Here is a 27,636-nt window from a genome sequence, read left to right as displayed (position 1 = left end):
CCAGCAGAGGGCATGTGAGAGACAAGGAGTTTAGTTTTGGTTTCATTTTAGATGGATCTCTAAGATGGTGTCTCCTGTAATGCTGTTTAACTGAGTTGAACATACTTTAGATAAAAAGTCATTCTCTTTCATGAATGTGTCGTCATTGAACCCACATACAAATCGATACATTAAGTAGCTGAAAAAAAATCTGTATTTCAGTAAAAAACCTCCACGTGCTATGGGGTATGGTAGTGTAACGGTTATGTTACTGAATTAGTAATCTAGAGGGCTGGACTAATAATCCAGTGAAATGTGAGTTTAAATCCCACCATGGCAGTTTGAGAATTTGAGTTTGTTTTTCTAAAAATCTGGAATTAAAAAGCTGTCGGATTGTTGTAAAACCCCCAACAGGCTCACCAATGTCCTTTAGAGAAGGAAACCTGCCGTCCTTGCCCAGTCTGGCCTATATGTGACTCCAGTCCCACACCATCGTGGTTGACTCTTAACTGCCCTGTGGAGTGACCTAAGCAAGCCACTCATTCGTATCAAACCGCTTTCGGTACTTCAAGAAGGCGGCCCACCACCATCTTCCCAGGGCAATTAGATATGGGCAATAAATGGTCAGCGACAGCCTGGGGGGTCAATCACACCCACATCCCGAGAATGAATATAAAAAAAAGAGACACGCTAGAGAAGATCTGAAATAAGATTTTGTTTTAACGTCTTGACACAGCATTTTTTTCCGTGTCTGGTAAATTGGTTCATCCTGCAATTTTCTGAGCTGTCAACCTGAAGGCAGCAATACTGGGAATGCATGTAGCAATCACCATTTTAAAAGCCTCCCCTTCATTATTTACCTCTTATAGTAATCTGAAGGTGCAGCTACGCAGATTACTGGATTCAAGGGCATTCTTAAAAACCAAGGAGATTATGAGGAAGTACTTTCAAGTGTGATGTAATCTTCAATCGAAATACTATTATGGCCTGCTACCTCGGAGGAGGCAGCCTTGTTTTCCTTTGCTTTACACCTTGCAGAAACCCCACTGTTTAAAGCTCCTCTTGCTGCAGAGCACTGCGCTGATGGCACCTGGCCTCGGTTACAGGAGTGCCTGGGAGCAGATCTGCGGGATATCCCAGCAGCTGGACCAGTCCTACAAGTCGAGTGGAAGGCATCCCAGCCAGGAAAAGTCAGTAGCAGCTGAGTGCACAGCAGTGTCTAACTCTGCTGACTTTTTCTGGCGCAGACACCTTCGGATAAGCATCTGGTCTGGATGTAAACATACAAGATTCCCTGCGGCCTCGTGTGGCGAGACTTCCATAGCTCATTTCACCAAAGCAGCGGGCTGAAAAGAGGAGAAGACTCAAAATGGTAGGCTATGATCAGACTGAAAATAAGGCACTTCTACTTTGAGTGATTACCACGGATGGCAGGCACACGGCACTTGCTAATGTAAATAACACAACCTCCAAAATTAAAATTCAATCCGAGCCACCACTAGCCCCCTCCCCCCCCCCCCCTATCCTGAAGGATCCAGGAAATGTGCCCATCTGTCCCCTTTATAAAGAAGCCAATGTTAGGAAAAAATAAACCTTCGACCAGGCCTGGACCTCAGATGGGTCCCGTTTGGCAGGCCCGTATGTCTGGACCCACTAGGCGTATTTGCCTCCAAGTCTCCCACCAGCCAGGGACAAGGAAACTCCCAGTCCTGGCCATGCCACCTTTTATGGCAGTGTCCTCGTTTGGGGCAGGTGGAGGCTCTGTCCCAATCAAGGCCCACTGGAAACTGTCTATGATTGTGGTGCTGTTTCGTGTTACTGTGCTGGCCTAAAAGGAATAATGTAGATCGATCCTAGATACTGATGGAGAGCAACTCAAGCTAGTGAAAGTCAGAGCCACTCAGCATTGTCTGTTCTGTACCAATTGTTGCAGGTTTAAATGGATTAATGACTCCAAAAAAGGGAAACATAGAAGATAGGAGCAGGAGTAGGCCATTCGGCCCCTCGAACCTGCTCCGCCATTCAATGAGATCATGGCTGATCATCCAAACTCAGTACCCTGTCCCTGCCTTCTCCCCATATCCCTTGATCCCTTTAGCCTTAAGAAATATATCTAACTCCTTCTTGAATATATTTAATGAATTGGCCTCCACTGCCTTCTGTGGTAAAGAATTCCACAGGTTCACCACTCTCTGGGTGAAGAAATTCCTCCTCATCTCTGTCCTAAATGGCTTACCCCTTATCCTTAGACTGTGACCCCTGGTTCTGGACTCCCCCACCATCGGGAACATCCTTCCTGCATCTAGTCTGTCTAGTCCTGTTAGAATTTTATAAGTTTCACTGAGATCCCCTCTCATTCTTCTAAACTCCAGCGAGTATAAGCCCAATCGACCCAATCTCTCCTCATACGTCATTCCTGCCATCCCAGGTGTCAGTCTGGTGAATCTTCGCTGCACTCCCTCCATGGCAAGAACATCCTTCCTCAGATAAGGCGACCAAAACTGTACACAATACTCAAGGTGTGGTCTCACCAAGGCCCTGTACAACTGCAGCAAGACATCCTTGTTCCTGTACTTGAACCCTCTCGCTACAAAGGCCAACATACCATTTGCCTTCTTAACCGCCTGCTGCACCTGCATGCTTACCTTCAGCGACTGGTGCACAAGGACACCCAGGTCTCGTTGCACTTCCCCTTTTCCCAATCTATTGCCGTTCAGATAATAATCTGCCTTCCTGTTTTTGCCACCAAAGTGGATAACCTCGCATTTATCCACATTATACTGCATCTGCCATGCTTCTGCCCAATCACCCAACCTGTCCAAATCATATTGGAGTTTCTCGGCATCCTCCTCACAGCACACACGCCCACCCAGCTTTGTGTCGTCTGCAAACTATTACATCTGCAAGATATTACATCTGCAAGATATTACATCTAGTTCCCTCGTCTAGATCATTTATATATATTGTGAAAGAGGAATTGCTTAAGAGCACATATCAAGCATTAATCTGCTAATATTAACAGTAATTTAATTACATGGCAAAATGTCCCATCATCAACATTTTGCCATGTTTCATTCTTTTTAATCATAAATTAGCATTGTCTATTGAAGCTAAATCAGCTTGGCTCCCTAATTTAAATTGCTGGTGCCTGCATCAGCATTTCTTATCATCTCAATGAGCTAATGGTGGGTCCACTAACAATGTCTGGTTACACTCTAGCTAACCGACTCATTTACTGAAGCAAAATAGCGCGAATGCTGGAAATCTGAAATAAAAACAGAAAATGCTGCAAACGCTCAGCGGGTCAGGCAGCATCTGTGGAGAGAGAAACAGAGTTAACGTTTCAGGTCGATGAGCTTTTGTAACTGACTCATTTGTCTGGTAAACATGTGTAATGGCTGGATCTGTCCAGGTAAAAAAAAATACTGGGTGCCCCTGGTGAGAATTGTATCTCGCTCTCCACTTACATACGTAAAAGATTTATTGTCTGTAGCAGTTGTATTATTTGAACGTGATTATCAATGTTCATCTGTTCAGGAAACCGGTGAACCATCAGAAAGCGCGAGTCACCCGGAGTTTTGACAAAGGGTCCATATCCCAAACGTTACCACAGATGCTGCTGACATTTCCAGCAATTTCTCATTTTTGTTTCAAATTTCCATCATCTGCTGTTTTTTTAAAATTTATGAGTCATTCTAATTTGGCCTGGGAAAACCTAGAGGAGAAAGGTGGAGATTCCCCACAGCACCTTGGTTTCGACACCAATTACATTAAAAACCAGAGAGTGCATCTGTTCAGTTATTCTTCCAAAAATCTGGTGGCTAATTCAGATGGGAACTAAAATCCGATTTCTTACTTGCGAGATAAGGCATGATAAGGGGCATTGTCACAGGAAGTGTCACCAGATGATAAAAACTTCAAGAATGTGCTGCTTGAAAATCGAGAAGGTTCAAAACCCACTGAATTTGAATGTGCTGCAGCAATCAATGAAATCCGCTCTTTGTAAACGTCACTCTTGCCAGGATCAGGTCCTGGCTTCATGCAGACACACATTGTGGTGGGGGCAAATGAGGCAGAATGAGCAGGAATTTTAGCAGGTGACGTTATCATCATCTCTCTCTACGATGTCCACACAGAAGGGGGCTGATGCAAGGGGTGTACACCGCCACTTCCGATGGAATTTAGAAACAAGGAAAAAGGTGGAGACCCAACATAACTGGGACCTTCCTATGACCTGTGCCAAAGCCTCCCTCCCCCACCTGCCCAAATAACAGTGCCCTGAGCCCAGGAAAATAGCACCAATTGGTTTAATTGTCTTTGTGCGTTATTTTTAGCACACCAGTTAACGTACTTGCAGAAATTCCCATCTGCGCTTGCTGGAGCAATAATGTTGGCCAGGACTGAGTATGCCTTTGCTCTTCAAATAGTGCTATGGGATCTTTTCCGTCCACCTGAGAGAGCAGACGGGGCCTCAGTTTAATGTCTCATCCAAAAGACGGCACCGCAGCGCTCCCTCAGCACTGCACTGGAGTGTCAGCTTGGATCATGTGCTCAAGTCTCTGGAGTGGGACTTCAGACTCTGCTACCACTGAGCTGAAGCTGTCACTCAAAACAGAAAAACGTTTAAAAAAAAGTAACATCCAGAGAGGCAAGAGTAGAAAAAGATTACTGCTGTATACCCTCCCTCTAAAGATGTGTCCAGGCAGTCTATCTGGGTCAGATCTCTGTTCTGGTGTAAGCACCCTACTCTTCATATTACTCACGTTCACTCTGATACCCGCTGAAAACCTCCCAATGTTTCCCATCTCCACCTGCGCTCCCTCCTGATGCTTCCCAGTCTCTTCTGATTTCCCTTTCAATGGTGACCAGCATTTGCCCCTCCACCTTCCTCTCCAAAATCTCCTCAGTTGCTCAGAAGTTCCACTCTGGCTGTTTCTCATACTGTGGCGATACAGTCACCAGGAGGCAATGGTTTTTGGATTTATCGCGAACGTCATCGTCATATGTTTCTATCAGGAAGTGAAGTTTAACCAGTCTAGATTTCACTCAATGTATGACAGCATTCTAGTTCCACACAATGTATTGTGCCGTGCCTGAAATTTATTTCCTAATGATTGAGTTCAATAGCTTTATTGGGAATTCCTTCCACAAGCTTGTATAATCTAATTTAATCCAATTCAGAGCTCGTGACAATTGATGTCTGGTGTAAGCTCCCTATATTTATTAATTTTTATTTATTTTTGAACAACAAATATTATTTTTGAAATAGTATTTTGCCTAAATTTTTTAATAAACAGGAAAAGGGTGCAAAAACTGCATGTGCTATTTTTGCAATTATTATTAAATAACAAATATTCCATTGATGGCAGTAAAGGGATTGAAACCCTGACAGCATTGTGTGCTGCTGAAAATAGCCTGCAGAGCAGACAATGCTGTCGAATGCAATAGGGAGTGGATCGCTTCCACACCCTGTGTAGCCAATTATTCCACAATTAGATCCCTCAGCCTCCACAAAACATGAACCCAGTGTGACTGACTTCTCTGTCCCATTGGGAGTGATGTAGTGAACCTGCATGTTGAGGGGGGGAGGAAAAATGGAAAGGCAGACAAGATGCTACAAAAGGAGGATCTGGCAAATTTGGTAAAGGCAATCTATTGCTATTTATTCGATAGCCATTCGGAAGTCCTATTTATGGTGGGGAGGGGACATGTGCCTCTGGAGGGCATGTTCCATCTGAGAGCCATGGGTGAATTAGTCCCCTCTCAACACTCACCTTCTCCTCACCTTTAACTTGGAGTATAAAATTGTGATTAATTGCACTGGTGCTTTTAGATTTCTAGTTAAACCAGTTTAAACAGGAGTGATTGTTATGCACGGATATCTGAACGGGACTTTCCACTTTAGAATTTGTCTGGTCCTAAATTAAGGAAGTGCTTTGAATTACGGTTTACTTAAAAGGAAGTGAAAATTTATAAGATCATGGGGTAGAAACTGGTATGTATTTCAGGTAGAAAACGGGTGCAAATCATATCAATTTAGCAGTGGGATGGCCTGCGCCAATTCTACACAGGCGTTGGCCCCACTGCTCAATTCGTGGGGCCCATTTAAAAAAAGTAATTTAATGTGGATTCAGGAGGAGCAGCAGCACTCCCCCCCCCCCACCCACCCCCCGGCGACTCAATAGTACTCCTGTCGGCCCCTGCCGGCTGTGTTTGGCCCCCCCTCCTGCTGCCCTCACCATCCTCCCCCGCCTCCCCCCAGGACTTGCCCGAGGGCTGCTAATTGTACCAGTTACCTACACGACCGTGCACGCCAGGGAGACCATTCAGATATTATTATTTATCAAATTGATTAAATACAAATGATAGGAATTCCCTGTAATTAGCTCGTAATCATGCCTGCATAAATCTGCAGTAATGATAGCACATCGCCGTCGATCCATTTTGGAGGGCGGCAATAGCATTTGCTCACCAAAGTCTACAATGTAGCAAGATTTAAATTTTATGCCATGAACAAGGAACGATATGAATGAAGAAATTTTCATTGATTTTGCACGTGTGTATTTTATTTTAACAATGTATTCAATTTATACTGAATACATAGTATTTACAACACAGAAACAGGCCAATCGACCCAACAGACCCACGCCCCACACCAGCCTCCTCCCACCCTTCTTCATCTAACCCCGTCAACATATCCTTATTTTCTATCTTAGGTTTCACCCATTCTGCACCCTAGTAAATGACATTCCTGAGACAACAAATAGGAAGAGCGGAAGAGTAGCCCGTAAGCAAACTTCTCTCTTTCCCTAGGGCGAGTGTGTGGTATCTACTCAGTGCCCAACCCAATGGCACATCAATCAGGAACTTGACAAGTCACATGCTACGTGACTTCACAGCTCTATCTTTAGAAAGTTGTATTGTCGGTTCTGTAGGTCTTGTATAAATGAAAGATGAATCATTTGCAAGCTTAATTATTTTCAGTACTCATAAGGTTAAATTCAGATGTCAATTTACTTCACAAATCTAGAAAGGGATTAAAACAGTTAAAATATTATACAAGTTGATTTATATTAAAATATTGTCGAGTTTACACCTTAATAACAAATCATGCATGATTTCAAAGCTATACTATAACCTTAATATTCAAATGATAGTCATAAACTGCGTTCAATTTGCTGTCATTGATCGAAATGGAACCTTTCAAATAGCTTACACCTTTGTCATTCACTCCTATTCATTATTCTCCACGTAACTCATATTAAATGACAATTCTCTGTAGTAAAATGATTTTGGTAATTCTTTGTCGATGCCATTTACACCTCCTTGTAAAATTTGATGTCGAGAGATTTTCGTTTAAAAGTTTTCCACAATCAGCAAGCAATCTCGCTCAGAAGGCAACGATATAATACAAGACAGCGGGGAAGCTTTCTCTGAATAGGTGGTGCTGCTAAGTACGAGTCAAAGCCTTTGTGGCACCAACATTACTGCCAGACGAGTTGGATTTGGGCATGAGTGGAACGAATGGAGCAACACACCCATCAAACCACAGCCCCTCCAGTAATTCTCTGACAAAGGTTTTTCAGCACTTCCCCTCCATCCCAACTTTCTTCTCTCCCTTTCCCCCTCCTGAAAGCATTGACTCCTTGTTCCACACATTCAGATCGCTCAAGTGACTACTATTCAGGTATAAGCCCTTACAATGAGTATTGTCACATTGTTTGGCAATGGAGGCCATCACATCCAATCCCGATCCTAAGCTCACCCATGGTCCACACACACACACTTCTAGCAGGGCTTGCTGGATTGAAGTTGTGGGTGGAAACTTTGGCGAACTTTCCACTCCCTAACCCAAGGGCATTGTAATACTTGTACTGCCACTAAGTTAAAGTAAGCTCACACAGCACAGACTGGAATCAAACCTGGATCCTTCCTGGTCTGTATGGCTCAGACTTTGATTTTAAATGTAAACATTTTTGCTAACAGTGGCCCTAGAAATAGTAGATGCTTTGCTGGTCATCTTCCAAAATTCTATAGACTCTGGAACAGTTCCCATGGATTGGAGGGTAGCTAATGTTACCCCACTATTTAAAAAAGGTGGTAGAGAAAAAACAGGGAATTATAGGGTAGAGAAAAAACAGGGAATTATAGGGTAGAGAAAAAACAGGGAATTTGTAAGCCTGACATCGGTAGTGGGGAAAATGCTAGAGTCCATTATAAAAGATGTAATAGCAGAGCACTTGGAAAACAGTGACAGGATCGGACAAAGTCAACATGGATTTACAAAAGGTAAATCATGCTTGACTAATCTACTGGAATTTTTTGAGGATGTAACTGGTAGAATAGATAAGGGAGAACCAGTGGATGTGGTGTATTTAGACTTTCAGAAGGCTTTCGATAAGGTCCCGCATAAGAGATTAGCGTGCAAAGTTAAAGCACATGGGATTGGGGGTAAGGTACTGACTTGGATAGAAAACTGGTTGGCAGACAGGAAGCAAAGAGTTGGAATAAACGGGTCTTTTTCTGAGTGGAAGGCAGTGACTAGTGGGGTACCGCAGGGATTGGTGCTAAGACCCCAGTTATTCACAATATATATTAATGATCTAGACGAGGGAACTAGATGTAATATCTCCATGTTTGCAGATGACTCAATGCTGGGTGGGCGTGTGTGCTGTGAGGAGGATGCAGAGAAACTCCAGTATGATTTGGACAGGTTGGGCAATTGGGCAGATGCATGGCAGATGCAATATAATGTGGATAAATGCGAGGTTATCCACTTTGGTGGCAAAAACAGGAAGGCAGATTATTATCTGAACGGCAATAGATTGGGAAAAGGGGAAGTGCAACGAGACCTGGGTGTCCTTGTGCACCAATCGCTGAAGATAACCATGCAGGTGCAGCAGGCGGTTAAGAAGGCAAATGGTATGCTGGCCTTCACAGCGAGAGGATTCGAGTACAGGAGCAAGGATGTCTTGCTGCAGTTGTACAGGGCCTTGGTGAGACCACACCTTGAGTATTGTGTGCAGTTTTGGTCACCTTATCTGAGGAAGGATGTTCTTGCCATGGAGGGAGTGCAGCGAAGATTCACCAGACTGATACCTGGGATGGCAGGAATGATGTATGAAGAGAGATTGGGTCGATTAGGCTTATTTTCGCTAGTGTTTAGAAGAATGAGAGGGGATCTCATTGAAACTTATAAAATTCTAACAGGACTAGACAAACTAGATGCAGGAAGGCTGTTCCCGATGGCGGGGGAGTCCAGAACCAGGGGTCACGGTCTAAGGATAAGGGATAAGCCATTTAGGACTGAGATGAGGAGGAATTTCTTCACCCAGAGAGTGGTGAACCTGTGGAATTCTCTACCACAGAAAACAGTTGAGGCCAATTCATTAAATATATTCAAGAAGAAGTTAGATATATTTCTTAAGGCTAAGGGGATCAAGGGATATGGGGAGAAAGCAGGGACAGGGTACTGAATTTGGATGATCAGCCATGATTGCATTGAATGGCGGAACAGGCTCAAGGGGCCGAATGGCCTACTCCTGCTCCTATCTTCTATGTTTCTATATGGCTCCAGTCTTGTCCTATTGAGGATTGTGGTGGCTCCAGTGATCCAGGTACCTTCCTTTTTCAACAGAAATATCATCAGCATTTCCATCTTACTCAGAGATAGAGGGAAATTAGAACATTTATAAAGAACATGTTTATGATTTCACTGCAAATATTGAAGAGAGTAAATCTACAGTACCCGGTCGATTTATCATTACTGTACCACCAGGTGGAAAATCAAAATACTGCTACTGGTAGCATCAATCCCAGGTATAACCAACAGCAGAATTGCAGCAATTGGCCCTGAATTTCCATGGGGCATCCACCAGTTACCTGCTGTAACCCCTTGGGAAATGGTGTAAATTACCATAGAGACCACAGGAGGCAATGAATAAGGAGGAAGAGATCGTACCGAATAGTGGCAGCGTGTAGAGTGAACAGCACTGGAACAGGCCAGGCAAGGGGGGGGATAACGGACAGCAGCGGAGCAGAGCAATGTGGAGCATCTGAGCTTGAAATCTGTGTGTCTGGGACGTTTTTGCATATGGAAGCTTGAATTTGTGTCTGTGGAAGTCTGTATTTTGTGTGTGTAGAATTTATGTGAGGAACAGTTCTCCAATAAATGTTAAAAAAAAATTTTCATAAATATATAAAGCTCAGAACTTGTATTTTAAACTTGAGATTGTGAACGGGTACAATAACGTTTCTCCAATAAATATGGAAACGTGGCTTTTGGAAAAGTGAATGCGTAGGATGTGGTATTTAATCATGATTCTGCCCAACGTCAAAGTATTTTACTCAAATGCGACCCGCTGACACAAATGCACACAGCCAGCCCATGACCATAATCGGTTGGAGACCTCGGCCTAACTCACTGAGACCTAGAGTAGTATTTCTGTAACTTAATAAAATATAAGAGCATGATTACATTTCAGTTTTGGTTTAATTGGAGAAATCTGTTAGCCCCTTTCATCCCTTGGTTGCACTATAATAGTAATAACATACAAAAAAATCTTTTTTGTAAGTCATAAAAACCTATACTTTGAAAGCTGCGAAATAATATTCATTACATCATAGTTAAAAGTCTATTCTTAAAAGGAGAGTCAGATGATGAGTCAGCCTACTTAAAAAAGTACTACATGTTCTGTCCCTGGCATCTTTCTAGTCCCTCAGCTATCATGAAAGTATGCTTTGCTTTCCAAATGTACGCTAATGTACAAAGAACTGTATTCTTAACTCGCTGCCAAATCCCTTTGTATCACCGTGCTTTCTGTCGTGAGCCCTTGCTACAGCAGAGGACTTCCATTCATATCAAACTGTCTGCATCCTACATAACCTGACCCAAATGTGAAGACATGGCAGCAACAAATGCAAGTGGCAGATGGAATTTAATACAGAGAAGTGTGAGGCGATGCATTTTGGCAGAAGGAACAGGGAGAGGCAATATACACTTCATGGCACAGTTTTAAAGAGTGTGCAGGGACAGAGGGACCTGGGAGTTACTGTGCATAGGTCCCTGAAGGTGGCAGGACATGTTGAGAGAGAGAGTGGTCAGCAAAGCATATGGGATCTTGGGTTTCATAACAAGAGGTAGAGTACAAAAGTAGAGAAGTTATGCTGAATCTTTATAAAGCGCTGGTTAGGCCACAACTGGAGTATTGTGTCCAGTTCAGGTCACCACACTTTAGGAAGGACGTGAAGGCCCTTGAGAGGGTGCAGAGGAGATTTGCCAGAATGGTTCCCGGGATGGGGGATCTTAGCTACAAGGACAGGTTGGAGAAGCTGGATTTGTTTTCATTAGAGCAAAGGAGGTTGAGGGGTGATTTGATAGAGGTGTACAAGATTATGACGGGTTTGGATAGGCTAGACGGGGAAAGGCTGTTCCCACTAGTTGATGGTACAAGTCTAGGGGACACAGATTTAAGGTTTTGGGCAAGAGATACGGAGGAATGTGAAGAAAAACTTTTTTATGCAGCGAGTGGTGAGGACCTGGAACTTGCTGCCAACAGAAGTGGTGGAAGCGGAGACACTCAATGTTTTCAAGGGGAGACTGGATAAGCACTTGAAGGAAATAAACTTGCAGGGCTACGGGGATAGAGCGGGGGAATGGGACTGACTGGATTGCTCTACAGAGAGCCGGCATGGACTCAATGGGCCGAATGGCCTCCTTCTGTGCCGTTATGACTCTATGACAAGCTGCTGGAAGATACACACCAAACAATCTACTGTGGAACAAGCAGAACATGCATGCTGAATGGTAAAACGGAGCCGAAGGTATCAACTGAATGGCAAGATTTAATAGCAGGAACAGGACAATGAAACTCAGATGGCAATGGCTGGCGCCAGAATAAAAAGAAAAGAGGAACAAGTTAGTCAACTGTTTTAAAAGAAGTATCTTGTATTGTACCCTTGGCTATGAGTATAGACTGACTGGAACACAATCACAAGGTTCTGGTAACAACTTAAGCTCTTTGTGATCTGCTCCTCCTACCACCACCGCCCCCCACCCCCCCCATGGTTACATTATAGCCTTGTGTTCCAACATAGCTATTACTCAATAAATATAGTGACATAAGTGCGGAGGTGCACCCTCCCAAGGTCTCTGCTGCTGACCCTGCCAACGTTTGTGGTGTCAGGTGAAGGTCCTTTAGTTTCCACGGTAGTGGTGGGTTTCCACACCACCCGTCAAAGGCTTGAAAGTCCAGTCAAAGAGTGGCTAACTGGGGCAAGGGAGGAAGGCGGAGTTCTCTCTGGAAACATCTGAAAGTCCCCTCGTGTAAAGTAGGCCATGTTTTTAAAAGCAGATCATCTTTGGGGTCCCAGGCCATGATCCCAGCCTGGATGCCGAGATGTTGTCCAACTTCTACCATTTGGTGATCTGGTCTCACCAGACAAACCGACCACCAATCCTACGCCTGCTAATTGAGAGCTTGGAGACGTGGAAAGTTTGGTTCAGAGTCCCTGCCCCTGCCACTGGCCTTATAAAGGCAGGAACAGAGGCTTTGTCCCTTACATGGCAAACCAGGAATTTCCCCTGGAAGACTGGGACTCCATGTATCCCAGCCGAAACTTCAGCTCTTCCATAAGGGCTGCAGGCATTTGGGGCCAATGTGTTTTACAGGTCGAACAGCGCAAGCCTTTCTTCTCTTCTGATACTAAATCACCGTTTCTCAAACATGTTCAACAATTATGAAGACAACAATTGACTTGAAAAATTTGGGCAGATTAAAACTGCTAATTAGCAAGTAGCTGAAAGTGGTTGAGCACTGGATCCCCAATGAGGAGGTCGTGAATTTTAGTCACTTGCCTTGGTCATTATGCATTTTATACATTCCCCCAGATAGATCATGAATGTTGCATCATGAAGAAGTGATGTGCTCCATCTTTTAAGGGGAAGAGAATGATTGGACATTGTCCAACAAGTCCCACTCAAACAGGACATTCTTCTTGTTGGACACTAGATACAAGATGGCAGTTGTAAAGTCTGTTGCTGTCCATTTAGGAAGATGACAAGCAGCACTATTTCTTTTTTATTATTAAGCATTTGATGTTAAAGGTGGTTCAATGGATCACCTGAAAAGTTTCATCATTCATCTTCTCACTGTTCTCCAAACTTCACGATAGAATAATCATGAACTCTGGATGGAGCAGGCTTGATAGGTAAACTGAATGTGGGTGACATCAGTAAGATCACATTCATTGCCCATCTCTAGTTGCCAAGAGAACTTGTGGTGGGCCTTCGTGAGCAACTGTTGTACAGCAGAAATGGGTTACGTACTAGATCACTTTAGAGGGTATTAAGAATCAACCTGATAGTGTGAGGTTGGAGTCACATGTAGTCCAAACTAGGTAGTGGTGGCACATCTCCTTTGCTGAAGGATATTAGTGAACCAGTTGGATTTTTATGACAATCTGGCAGTTTGTCCCTCTGATGCTAACCCACAAAGTACCAGATTTATTGAATTCAGTTTTACAACTTGCCATGGTGGGATTTGAACACTCAACCTCTAAACTGCGAGTCCAGTGCTCTTTGACCACTCCAGATTTTATGATGTTCTGATAAACAAGTCCAATAGTCATAATTGGTTTGACTGCCCACCATAAACATTTTTAATTTAAATCATTTTGGGGGAAGATTTCTGCTGTTCACTATCTATAGAAAAATATAGAATTGCAAAATAAAGAGCAAACTGCACGTATAAGGAATGTAATTGGACATTTCAGGAACTGCTTATGAATTCATTATAAACAGGAAACAGCGAAAATCTTTCCCCTTTTTGTCTTCCAAGCATGTCTACCTGAAAATCCCAGATCTCCGAGTACAACATATTTCCTGTCCTTTACACTGCTGATCTGTGGGAAGTAGAGATCCAGGGTGAGGAACAGGATGCATACGAAGAACGCTATGATGCCAATTGCAATGCCATAGTTGCAGGCGTTGTTGTTTTTATTGAAAACACAGTAAAGGTAGTTGCTGTCTTTATTGACATAGCCTTCATTCACTATAGAACCAAATACAACGATGGAGAAAATCTGTGGAGGAAGGAATGAAAATGTGTAAGTGCAAAGAATTATAGCTTTATGGTACCAACATCAGTAACAATGAAATTGGCTGTAGTTTCCAATCAGAAAAGTGACAGTAACAAGAATTCAGACGAGCCGGTCTACTACTGTCCTTGAACTGAGTACGCCACAGAAATAAGATGTGATAACAATAATAATAATGATAATAGTAATAACGATCAATAGGCAAAATTAATTTTCTGTAATCTGTGTTTGACCTGTGCAGGCTTTGCTTTAAAAAGGGAAGTGGTCAGATAGTTACGTCACACACTGCAAGTAGGCCTGCAGCCCATTTGAAAGAAAGACTTACATTTATATAACGCCTTTCACGGCCACCGGACGTCTCAAAGCGCTTTACAGTCAATTAAGTACTTTTGAAGTGTAGTCATGTTGTAATGTAGGAAATGCGGCAGCCAATTTGCGCACAGCAAGCTCCCACAAACAGCAATGTGATAATGACCAGATAATCTGTTTTTAGTGACGTTGGTTGAGGGATAAATATTGGCCAGGACACCAGGGAGAACTCCCCATCTCCTCTTCGAAATAGTGCTATGGGAACTTTTACATCCACCCGAGAGAGAGCAGACGGGGGCCTCGGTTTAATGTCTCATCTGAAAGGCAGCACCTCCCACAGTGCAGCACTCCCTCAGCACTGCACTGGGAGTGTCAGCCTAGTTATTGGGACTCGAACCCACAACCTTCTGACTTGGAGGCGAGTGCACTAGCCACTGAGCCACAGCTGACACCACTCTGCCAATGTTCATTAGGGTCACAACCGCCCTTAACTTCTATTCCATGGGGTCAATCCAGGCAGACACAGGTGATATCTGTGACAAAAAGTCAGACAGCCAAACACACAGGTTACACCAAACAAGTCACGGCTGTATTGTTTTCTGGTGCTAGCACATTCATCAGTTTCACCAAGAACATCTGGTCCTTTGCCAATTTGACCAGGTGGCAGGATTCCCAAGCTCCCAATCTACTGTTTGCCTCCATGTGGTCACATGTACGTCAATGGGAAAGGATACCACTCTCTCAACACGCAGCTTGTTTCCCAACCAGCAGCACACCATGCAGGAGAAAGCTTGCTTCTCTCAGAACTGCCACAGTGACTTTTTTTAAAATATAAAGGCAATCCATCATGCCACCAATCTTTACCACAGAAAGGCAATTCTCTGAGTGGATCCTCGGAGACCAAAGCTAACCTCTGCAGCCATGACCGGTGACACCAAGATGATTTTCCTGCACCCCAGCTGAGCAGCGCTACAATGAGGTCCATTTGTTATTCAGAGTCAACACAGAGCACACCATAGGGCTTACTGAAGGCACACTTAAGGCACCTGAATTGATCAAGCGCCATTCTGCAGTACAGACCAGTGAGGGCTGCATGCTGCACCATTTCACCTTACAAAAGAGGCCTCACAGCCATCTGCAGATTCCAAAGGTGTTAGTTGTGGCTCACTGGGTAGCACTCTTGTCTCCGAGTCAAAAGATTGTGGGTTCAAGTCCCACTCCAGAGACTTGCGCACATAATCCAGCCTGACAATTCAGTGCAGTACTGAGGGACTGCTGCACAGTCGGAGGTGCTGTCTTTCGGATGAGACATTAAACTGAAGGCCTGTCTGCCCTTTCAGCTGTATGTAAAAGATCCCATAGCACCATTCGAACATAAAGGATCCCATAGCACTATTCGAAGAGGAGCAAGGCCCTCAGCTGTGATCTTATTGAATGGCAGAGCAGGCTCGAAGGGCCAAATGGCTGACTCCTGCTCCTATTTCTTATGTTCTTCCCAGTGTCCTGGCCAATATTTATTCATCAATCAACACCACTAAAACAAACAGGTTAGCTGGTCACTATCTGTTTGTGGGACCTTGCTGTGTGCAAATTGGCTGCCGAGTTTCCTACATTACAACCAGTGACTACACTTCAAAAGTACTTCATTGGCTGTAAAGTGCTTTGGGATATCGTGAGGTTATGAAAGGCGCGATATAACTCTTCAGTCTTTCTTTTTCCTCATGAAGGCCTCAGAGGTCAAAGGTCCTCATGGGGAATAAGGACATCGGCAAAAAGGGCAGCAGCTTTAGCCTAAAGAAGCAGTGGAGGACAAATCCATTTCATGGCCATCGGATACCGGAGCTTTAATGTTGAATACCACAGCTGGCCACGGTACGAACAATCCTGACTAGATTATCTCCCTTCCCACCACAAATAGGCCATCTTTTATAAACTCTTCTCTGAGCGCACAAACTCACACAGCTCGTATTCGTGCCCCCTGATCTAAGCCACATACAAACCGTGTAAAGATATTTTCACAAGAGAATAACTTTAGTGCAGCCATAACTTTAATGAAAACCTCCCCAAGTGCTTCTTACCATTGTGCTTTTACTTGGTGACATTGTGCGATGTGCAAGTCCTTAAACCCCGTTTTGTGATTCTCCCAGGTGTTACCCGAGTGGCAGGACTGCAAGGTGGTCGGTTGTTTCGTTCCTTTTGGGATCGAGGTGGCTTTTGTCTCGTGGCAGCCAAGGTGGACTTGCTGCAGACTGCACCTTCTGTGAGGCTGCATGAACAGCCTTTTGGCCAGATGTGCAGACATCAGAACGGGTTGGTGGGACAGCCTGCATGCGTTACCACCCCGACGGGAGAGCAACAGCATGCCACCTATGCTTGCCAAGCCAACAGTAGTGGGCACGGTCTCTGCATTGTCACTGGTCCGTGGGAAAGCAGACCTAATAATGCCAATGAAATCAGTGAAGCCCTGTGATGTCTGCAATCAAGTTCCATTCCTTTGGAGGTCCAAAGAAGCTCTCCTCTCCAACGTAGTTCCCTCGGTTTCAATGGCAACAGTGTGAACATCCATGTAGGATGAACAGACTGTCCCTTAGGGCTTACCCAAAGGTGAAATTTCCCAATTTTTTCACCAGGAACGTGCTTCTCACTCAGTTCACCCATATAAAGCACACCATAAAGACCAGATGTAAGTTGGCCTTTCAGGATTGTAAGAATCCTGAGAAATCTCCATTTTAGATTCCCACTAGCCAACATGGACAAAATGAAGTAAGCATTATTAGCTGTAGGATTAAGTTTGTATTATGTAACTGTTTTGTCAATGCACGCCGATTCTTGAAGAATCATGCTTTCAAAACTAGTGCAATATGCCTTGGGTAGACCCGGTTAGATTCCAAAATGGAAGATAGAGGCGTTGGGCCCGCTTGACCAAATATTAAAAATGCCGACTCCAACAAGCCTCGTTAGTAAAGCGACAGTCAGTCTGTGAGAAAAGCCGAGAGAATTAATGGAATTCCGGAGACTGAGATAAAAGGCAAGGACTGTAAAATTACATGTTAGTTGTTTTTTTTTGAATGCTTGTTTTGATATCTTATAACCATTAATATCTTATAATCATCAGTAATAGATCTATAATCGTGGGTAAGGATTAAATGTAGACGTTTGTAATCATCAACTGCATGCAATGATAACCTGAATTATGTAGAATATGTAACCCTTTTTCTTATGCTTAAAAGTCTGTGAGTAAGCTGTAACCAGACAACCTGGGGTGAGAAAGAGATTGCCCTGATCGAATAGACTACAGTTAGCCTGGGAACCAAGGTTAGCTGTAGCTACCATTGTGTAGAATGTTATAACATCCGCAGTGAATTAGAAAAACAAAGACCAAGAGCACAGGCCGTATCTCAACCTATGGAGACATCGTCCTTTTGTATTGCCATAACTACCCCAGATATGAATCTTGATGGTCAAAAGCAGATGGTGCAAGAGTGTCAGAACACTAAAAACCTGCGTATGCCAGGGTGCTACGAACGTGGCATCATAATGATTGGATTTTGGATTTGAGTGTCAGCCAGTGATTGGTTCAGGAGGATTTCATAGGTTTTGAATGAGTGTAAGGGTATAAGAAGGGGGTCTTTGTGGGAGTTTGTGGACAACGAGACTGTCCCGAACGAACATGTCTGCAGTAGATGTCTCTGTCTTGAAATCTCTCCGGCTGGGTTATTGAGCTGGAGTGTGAGTTGGAGACACTCCAACACATAAGGGAGGGGGAGGAGTATCTGGACAGTTTGCTCCAAACTTCGGTCACATCTCGTAGAGAGGTGTAGATTCAGAATGGGGTTGGTGTGACCAATAGTGTGCCGAGTAAGGGGAACCCAGTTAAGAAAGGGAACGAGGATCCACAGAAGCTGATCCTATCCAACAGGTACAATGTACTTGCTACCTGTGAAGATAAGGCTAAAGACTATTGGAAGGACAGCCAAAGCGCAGACCAAGGCACTTTGGAGCAGGAGACTGTCCAAAGGGGGGGGGGGGGTGGAGAGAGGAAGCGTAATGTGGTAGTTGTAGGGGATTCTATAATTAGGGTAACAGATAGCATCCTTTGTAAGCATGATCAAGAGTCCCACATGGTATGTTGCCTACCTGTGGGACATCCCAAACCAGCTTGAAATTATATCGGAGAGGGAGGGGGAGGATCCAGTCGTTGTGATCCATGTTGGGACCAACATAGGGAAGAGTAGGCAAAACGTCCTGTTTGAGGAGTACCAGGAACTAGGAGCTAAATTAAAGAACAGGATCTCAAGGGTTATAATCTCTGGATTATTACCTGAACCACGTGCAAATTGGCATAGCGATAAGCTGATTAGGGAAGTGAACACATGGCTAAAGGAGTGGTGTGGGAAAGAGGGGTTCCATTTCATAGGGCACTGGCACCAGTATTGGGACAGGAAGGAACTGCACCATTGGGATAGGCTCCACCTGAACCAGTCTGGGACCAGGGACCTAGCGGAAAGGATAAATAGGGCGGTCACAAACTACTTAAAGCCAGCCAGCACAGCTTAAAGGGGAGGTGCATTCTGGCTGCAGTCACCCAGGTGGGGGTGACTGGGGAAGAGAGGAAGAATGCGGACAGGGGATTGGGGGGTCAGGGATACGGGGGAATCAGGGGTCAGGGAACGAAAGGGACGGGGGGGTCAAGGGAATTGGACCTTGAGCAGCGGAGGGGGAAGAGAGAGGGTGACTGGGGATGGGATGGGTGTGGGCCTTCAGCAGAGTCAGGAGCAGCAGCAACGTGGTGAGTGGGAGCGGTGCTGAGAGATGAGCAGCCATTAAAGGGGCGTGTGAAACCTGGGGCCTTTACAGTGGGTAACCAATGAAAGATTGTTTCCACTGCTGACTGAGGAAGAGCCAAGGATGAGGGGAGAATGAAGGTTCTTGAACTGAGGGGTATTAGACCAAACGATGCTTCACCGCAAGTGACTGTTGAGGTAGAGACTAGACATAATTTGAAAGGGAATGAGATAAATATTTGAAAAGGGGGAATGACGTAAGAAAACTACTAGGCACTTGGTCTAAGTGTTAAACATAGCTGTAATCAACTGTTTTACAACATGGAGGTCTAGTTGTGTCCTTCACAAGTTCCTGTTAAGAATGTCCTGCGCAAGCTGGGCCCGTGCCCGAGTATTTATACTCTCCCTGGACAGCACCACCCGTAGGCCGCTCAGTATTATTTCATAAGTCTTTCTTTCATGAATGACTGATTCATGTCAGGGAATATAAATGGATTTGGGGGGAATGGGGTTACAGGAGAGAACACCAGCACCAGCACAGGCACTGGGGCCAGATAGCCTCCTCCTGTATTGTAATTTCTATCATTCTATGAAAACTCTCCTTTAGACAGTCGGGCCCAGTGAGTGGTTTAAAAATGTTGGTGCTGAGCTGAGTTTAGGACGATGTGCCCTGAGAGAAGAGGCCCCAAACACAGAGCCCGCTGCCCTTTGTGCGAGCTCTCGGTTTGGTTCAGTTGGTTTTAACCTGTGAAGTGGAAGTACGAATCGGCTCTGACTGAGGCTCCCAGTTCAGAGTGGTCATCTTCACACAGAACCCGAGTCCAAACCACAGTCCAAGGAAACGGGAGGAGCGATACAATAATATTTGCAGATGTCACAAGGTCGTATGTCACGTGATCGGATGTCATGTGGTTAGAATGTCACATAAGAAATAGGAGCAGGTGGTGGTCATTCGGCCCCTCGAGCCTGCTCCGCCATTCAATAAGATCATAGCTGATCTGATCTTGGCTTCAACTCCACTTCTCCGCCTGCTCCCCATAACCCTTCACTCCCTTACCTTTCAAAAATCTGTCTATCTCCACCTTAAATATATTCAATGACCCAGCCTCCACAGCTCTTGGGGAAGAGAATTCCAAAGATTCTCGACCCTCAGAGAAGAAATTCCTCCTCATTTCCGATTTAAAAGGGTGCCCCCTTATTCTGAAATTATGCCCCCTAGTTCCAGATTCCCCCACGAGGGGAAACATCCTCTCTGCATCTACCCTGTCAAGCCCCTTCAGAATCTTATATGTTTCAATAAGATCCCCTCTCATTCTTCTAAATTCCAATATGTATAGGCCCAACCTGCTCAACCTTTCTTCATAAGACAACCCCTTCATCTCTGGAATCAACCTCGTGAACCTTCTCTGAACTGCCTCCAATGCAAGTACATCCTTCCTTAAATAAGGAGACCAAAACTGTACGCAGTACTCAAGCTGTGGTCTCACCAATGCCCTGTACAGGACATTTGGATAATCATAATTTAATAGGACAAAGTCAGCATGGTTTTATGAAGGGGAAGTCATGTTTGACAAATTTGCTGGAGTTCTTTGAGGAAGTAACATATAGGGTGGATAAAGGGGAACCAGTGGACGTAGTGTATTTAGACTTCCAAAAGGCATTTGACAAGGTGCCACACAAAAGATTATTGCTTAAGATAAAAAATCACGGGATTGGGGGTAATATTCTGGCATGGATAGAGGATTGGCTATCTAACAGAATGCAGAGAGTTGGGATAAATGGTTCATTCTCAGACTGGCAATCAGTAACTAGTGGTGTTCCGCAGGGGTCAGTGCTGGGTCCCCAACTCTTTACAATCTATATTAACGATTTGGAGGAGGGGACCGAGTGTAACATATCAAAGTTTGCAGATGGTACTAAGATGGGAGGGAAAGTAGTGAGTGAGGAGGACATAAAAAACCTGCAAGGGGACATCGACAGGCTAAGTAAGTGGGCAGAGATTTGGCAGATGGAATACAATACTGGAAAGTGTGAGGTTATGCACTTTGGCAGGAAAAATCGTAGAGCAAGTTATTATCTTAATGGCAAGAAACTGGAAAGTACTGAAGTACAAAGGGATCTGGGGGTCCTGGTGCACGAAACTCAAAAGGTTAGTATGCAGGTGCAGCAAGTGATTAAGAAGGCCAATGGAATGTTGGCTTTCATTGCTAGGGGGATAGAATATAAAAATAGGGAGGTATTGCTTCAGTTGTACAAGGTATTGGTGAGACCGCACCTGGAATACTGCGTACAGTTTTGGTGCCCATACTTAAGAAAGGACATACTTGCTCTCGAGTCAGTACAAAGAAGGTTCACTCGGTTAATCCCGGGGATGAGGGGATGGACATATGAGGAGAGGTTGAGTAGATTGGGACTCTACTCATTGGAGTTCAGAAGAATGAGAGGCGATCTTATTGAAACATATAAGATTGTGAAGGGGTTGGATCGGGTGGATGCGGGGAAGATGTTCCCGATGATGGGTGAAACTAGAACTAGGGGGCATAGTCTTAGAATAAGGGGCTGCTCTTTCAAAACTGAGATGAGGAGGAACTACTTCACTCAGAGGGTGGTAGGTCCATGGAATATGCTGCCCCAAAAAGCTGTAGAAGCTACATCATTACATAAATTTAAAACCGAAATAGACAGTTTCCTAGAAGTAAAGGGAATTAAGGGTTACGGGGAGCGGGCAGGAATTTGGACATGAGTCTAGGTTCGGATCGGTCATGGCCCTGTGGGTAGCGGAGCGGGCCCAGGGGCCGTGTAGCCTGATCCTGCTCCTATTTCGTGTGTCTAATTCTGTTAGATTCAGGAGATGGTTCTGTGATAGTGGATTGGCGGTTAGGATCAGATCAGCCACGATCTTATTGAATGGCGGAGCAGGCTCGAAGGGCCGATTGGCCTACTCCTGCTCCTATTTCTTATGTTCTTATGTAACAGGACTTCCCTGTTTTTATACTCCATTCCCTTTGCAATAAAGGCCAACACGTGATCTAACTTCCAGGAAAGCCTCCAACTAGACTTGGCAATCCTAAACCTTGCTGAGCCTCCTGTAGCTGAATATTCTAGTTTGCCTGTAACTCATTTCACAAACTGCCGTCAGGAAATCAACGGATGTCTTTGCTAGCTATTTATCACATCTGCACAGTTTCTGATGTGGTAGATAGTGAGCAAAGACATCTATTCCAGTTCCTGTTAGGTTAAAACTGCAACACAACAGCTCAAAATAAATCAATTAAATAAATAAACTTTAAAATTGCATCTCAAAGCACTCTCTGAATGCATGACTTTTATTAGTGGTGCCCTCCTTAGATTGAGGGGCTATTTGTGGTGCTGATTTCTGTCCTGTTGACACTGGGTTACCCAGCACCACTCTTATCAGTCCAATTAAAATAATCCAGGCCCATTTTCCAGGCAATAATACAATGACAAATGTCATAAACTCACTGACAGGTCTGTCACTCCAGCAATCACTATCTCCAACAAGCGAGAGACTAACCACCACCCCTTGACATTCAATGGCATTACCATCGCCGAATTCCCCACCATCAACATCCTGGGGGGTCACTATTGACCAGAAACTTAACTGGACCAGCCACATAAATACTGTGGCAACAAGAGCAGGTCAGAGGCTGGGTATTCTGCGGCGAGTGTCTCACCTCCTGACTCCCCAAAGCCTTTCCACCATCTACAAGGCACAAGTAAGGAGTGTGATGGAATACTCTCCATTTGCCTGGATGAGTGCAGCTGCAACAACACAAGCTCGACACCACCCAGGACAAAGCAGCCCGCTTGATTGGCATCCCATCCACCACATTAAACATTCACTCCCTCCACCACCGGCGCACTGTGGCTGCAGTGTGTACCATCTACAAGATTCACTGCAGCAACTCGCCAAGGCTTCTTCGGCAGCACCTCCCAAATCTGCAACCTCTTCCACCTAGAAGGACAAGGGCAGCAGGCGCTTGGGAACACCATCACCTCTAAGTTCCCCTCCAAGTCACACACCATCCTGACGTAGAAGTATATTGCCGATCCTTCATCGTCGCTGGGTCAAAATCCTGGAACTCCCTACCTAACAGCACTGTGGGAGTACCTTCACCACACAGACTGCAGCGGTTCAAGGCGGCGGCTCACCACCACCTTCTCAAGGGCAATTAGGGATGGGCAATAAATGGTGGCCTGGCCAGCGACGCCCACATCCCATAAACGAATAAAAAAAAATTCAGAGACAAGAGGTAGAAAAGCATGACCACCTGTATTGATTCTAACCTCTAAAGCAAAAATGTATTTTAATAAGTGGAGATGTTTGTTCAAGTTGCTCGACGTGTCTGCTTGCTCATTCTGAAGTTCATAAATCAACAGCCCACACTATTCTCCCCCACGCAATGCTGAAGGACTGATCATGTCAGCAAGGTAAGGGATAAAGCTTATTTAGAAACTCAGCCATGTGTGGCTGGCGGGTTTGAGTAGCAAAAGGTTGTGTTAAAATTCCCCACTTGCAGAAGCTGGTATGACTCGTATCCATAATGAAATGGAGAAGTCATGCCTCCAGCATACGACGAGCCATGCGATCCTCTACACAAGAAAACAAACAGGCATTAAGCAATTAAGCAATTTTCCCAGAAAACAGTGATAATTTGAAAAACCGCAATCCTCAGAGCAGTAATTGCTGTTTGCAGCTTTCAAAATATGCAGCTAACTTTCTGTAAGTTACTGTTCTTTAGCTTATAATTATAAAGCACTCCTGTGTATCACTTGTGTCCAGCCTAATTAGCACTCAAAGCACGAAGATCTCCGTGAAACCTATAATCTCAATCGTGATTGCACAGCCATTTGCTAATGGGGTAACATGTTTCGTAACCTAGCTTTATACGGTAAACAAGGGAGTAAAAAAAAAGCCCCTTTAATCCACATTTAAAACAAAATGAATTTTGATCACTGCTTTTACCTGAACTTCAAGGGGCCAAATATCCCCTGCTTTGCGTGTGGGGAATGCCTATCTCTTAGTTATAATAAATAGGATGGAGACCTGTTACACTGGGCCCTTACCTGCTTAGCGATTCACTCAAACGCCCAGGGTGTTCCCAGCACATGGGCAGAGTTTTCCTACCTTAAATATGTATAAATGATAGAGAGATGATATCAGCACGCTTCCAACGCCATTTTCCAAGGTCTCCACTTGGTCGAAGCTGCAGCAACCAACTGAAAGCAGGACTTGGAGGTTTCACCCAGCCCCTCCAGACTGCAGGATTGGAGAAGGCGGAGAATCACAGGAAGGGCCAAAATGCACAAGCGAACTAGGGGGAAGTAACTGAATGGTGGAAAATGAGCAGACACAGTTCTGGCCTGATTTTCCTGCCGCAATTTTTTTTTTGCCCCGTTTCTCCACTGCTAATAGGCCATAAAATGCTTTCCTTTGGGATTGTGCTCTGTACAAGTAGGCTAATTGTATGATACTTATCACAGCAATCAATGTTGCATAACAGACAGAGCAGCAAGGAAAAGAACAATTGGGAGCATTTACAGTTTAAAGCCTTCATTGCACTGTTATCATTCCCCTGTAAGAGAGAACTCCATCTAATCAACATTATATGCATTAGAGTAATGTTGTGAATACCATAGATCAGTTAATTCTTTGAGATCTACAGTCCTACTTCCACAACAACATAAGAAGTATATTTTCCTTGTTTATTTCCAAGGATATGATTCTATGGGGGAAAAATTGAGTCGCGACCCCTTTGGGGCACTAACTTCAATAGCACCCTGAAAAAATTAGCGCCCCCTTCCCCCTTGGCCGAAATTAATCGGTAGCGCCCCAAGAGGGAAGCGGAGCACTACTGGAAGCGCCCCGCCTCCCTCTTGGGGGCGCTGCGAGGGAATATTGCGACGCTACGTGCCACAGCACCACGGCACGTCGCGCCGCGGTACTGCAGCCCTTCCTCCCCTTCTTAAAGGGGAGGGGCCTAGTGCATCGCAACCTGGGGCCCAGCTGGGCCACCAGGGATCGGCGTGCCGGCAAAAGAGCCCGACACTCGAGAGAAGTGCCGGGCTCATGGAGCGCAGCCGGCACTCCACGGGGGAGGGTTCACAGGAGGCCGGAGACAGCAATGGTGGCAGGCGGCCAGCAACAAAAATGGCCGCCCGGCACCTCGTCTTTAATTAGCACCGCCCCGGCTGCAGGTAGGCCCCTCTGATCCGTCGGACAGTGTCTGGCGGTAAATCAGGGGGCGATACTGAAGATCGCGGCTGGGGCGCTGCGCACGGTGATGACGTCATCGCTGACGGCACAGTGCCGCGGGGCGCCAACGGTTACCGGTGCCACTAACTCCCGCTGAATTTCGCGGGAGGCGTTCGCATTGACGTGCCCGGGCGCTAGTTGCTTAGCGCCCCAAGAGGGTGCTAACGGGAGGCGCAAATCAACCGAATTTTTCCTTTGCTTTACTGATACCGTTAATTCTTTGCAAAGACAAAGCATCCAAGAAGTTATTTTTTCTGAGGTTAAATACAGCAAGAGAAAAATGTGTGCACATTGTGAGAGCAGAAAAATGATCGGGGTCAACAATATATAACTGCATGAATAAACTGACTGTTTGCATTTCAGTCATGTGACTGCAGTCTGCAAAAGATTTGTTTCTCGAAGTTTTATCAGACATTTCTGCAGTCTTCATCAGTTTATTATAAAAATAAAACATTTTATAACACAGTGATGTTCACAGAATTATAAGTCATCCGATGAGTCACTATTTAATTAGAAAAAAACTGAAAAAACAGGCAAAATGATTCCATTTATAATCCTGACTTTTTAATGACTCAATGATGTAAAGAAGAAGAAAACATCTCATAAAACTCTGCTGGAAAATGGGACGGAATGACATGGGGACTGACTTTGACCCAACCTTCTGCTTAACCACACCAAACAGTTCAATTTTCCAAACCAACCGTCCACAATAACCCACCCGAGTAAGATTATCAATTTATTGCTAATTTATACTCAATTTTGGTCACAAGGCACTTGGCTAACTCACTCAAGTAGGATCTTTGGAGTCATGTGATAATGTCAGCTGTGGCTCAGTGGGTCGCACACTCGCCTCTGGGTCCGAAGGTTGTGGGTTCAAGTCACACTCCAGGGACCCCAGCACATAAAGTTCTACGCTGACACTCCCAGTGCAGTGCTGAGGGAGTGCAGCACTGTCTGAGGTGCCATCTTTTGGATGAGACGTTAAACCGAGGCCCCGTCTACTCTCTCAGGTGGATGTAAAAGATCCCAGGGCACTATTTCAAAGAAGAGCAGGGGAGTTATCCCCGGTGTCCTGGCCAATATTTATCCCTCAACCAACGTAACAAAAAACAGATTATCTGGTCATGATCACATTGCTATTTGAGGGAGCTTGCTGTGCGCAAATTGGCTGCCATGTTTCCCACATTACAACAGTGACTCCACTTCAAAAGTACTTCATTCGCTTTAAAGCGCTTTGAGACGTCCGGTGGTCGTGAAAGGCGCTATATAAATGCACGTCTTTCTTTCTTTTATCAAAGAGAATGAAGACTTTCAATGCACAGTAAGAAAGAACTTGCATTTCTGTAGCACCTTCCACGACCTCAGGACGCAGCAAAGCATTTCACAGCCAATGAAGCATTTCTGAAAGATAGTCACTGTTGTAATGTAGCAAAACGCAGCAGCCAATCCGCACACAACAAAGTCCCACAAACAGCAATGAGATAATGACCAGATAATACTGTTTAAGTGATACTGATTGAGGATGAATATTGGCCAGGACACCAGGAGAATTCCCCTGCTCTTCAAGTAGCGCCATGGGAAGTTTTACAGCCACCCCTGTGGGCAAAACAGGGCCTCAGTTTAACATCTCATCTGAAAGACAGCACCTCCAACGGTGCAGCACTCCCGCAGTTACTGCACTTAAGTGGTAGCCTGGATTATGAAGTCCTGAAGTGCGGCTTGAACCCACAACCTTCTGACTCGAAGGCAAGAATGTTAGAGTCTGCTCTTCTTCCAGCAGCATCGGCATATGCACAGGCGGAAGGTCCCAGGACCAAACGGAAACACCAGCACTGCTATTATGGGTGGAAATGGGCCATGCCCTAAACAGAACCCCACAAAATGCCAATTCTGTACCTATGCCATAAACCCGCAGCAAAACCCAAGTAAATTCAGGAAATGTTATTTCTCTTCAAGACTCGGTATAGTAAAAACACAAAGGCCCGTAATTTCCAATAAGAGACTTCCCGCGTGCGGCCGCCTCCTATCGGAAAAAAATCTATGCCCTTACCTGAGGGCTCCCGAGGTCCGGACACTTCCGATCCTGGGCCTCTCCACAGTCGAAATGCGCAGGGCCCACGTATCCCGGGGGCGCAGGCGGTTCCGAAGTGTCCCTGGGATCACATGGGCCAGGCCAGCCAATGAAAGAAG

The 27,636-nt window shown here is 45.0% G+C and overlaps 1 protein-coding gene across 1 annotated transcript in view; it reads right to left on the bottom strand.

The window, feature by feature from the left end:
• Nucleotides 1–27,636, bottom strand: part of syngr3a (synaptogyrin 3a) — a 90,280-nt gene that overhangs the window by 17,811 nt on the left and 44,833 nt on the right. Inside the window, exon 2 of the mRNA XM_086000400.1 lies at nt 13,827–14,061. Coding sequence (XP_085856526.1) covers nt 13,827–14,061 — 235 coding nt within the window. The remainder of the gene's footprint in view (nt 1–13,826; nt 14,062–27,636) is intronic.

This window comes from Somniosus microcephalus, chromosome 11 (genome assembly GCF_052327205.1).
Source record: "Somniosus microcephalus isolate GS21.2 chromosome 11, FLI_Smic_1.0, whole genome shotgun sequence".
In the NCBI taxonomy this organism is placed as follows: Eukaryota; Metazoa; Chordata; class Chondrichthyes; order Squaliformes; family Somniosidae; genus Somniosus; species Somniosus microcephalus.
Note: the sequence above shows the minus strand (reverse complement) of the source record. Positions and strands in the feature narration are given on the sequence as shown.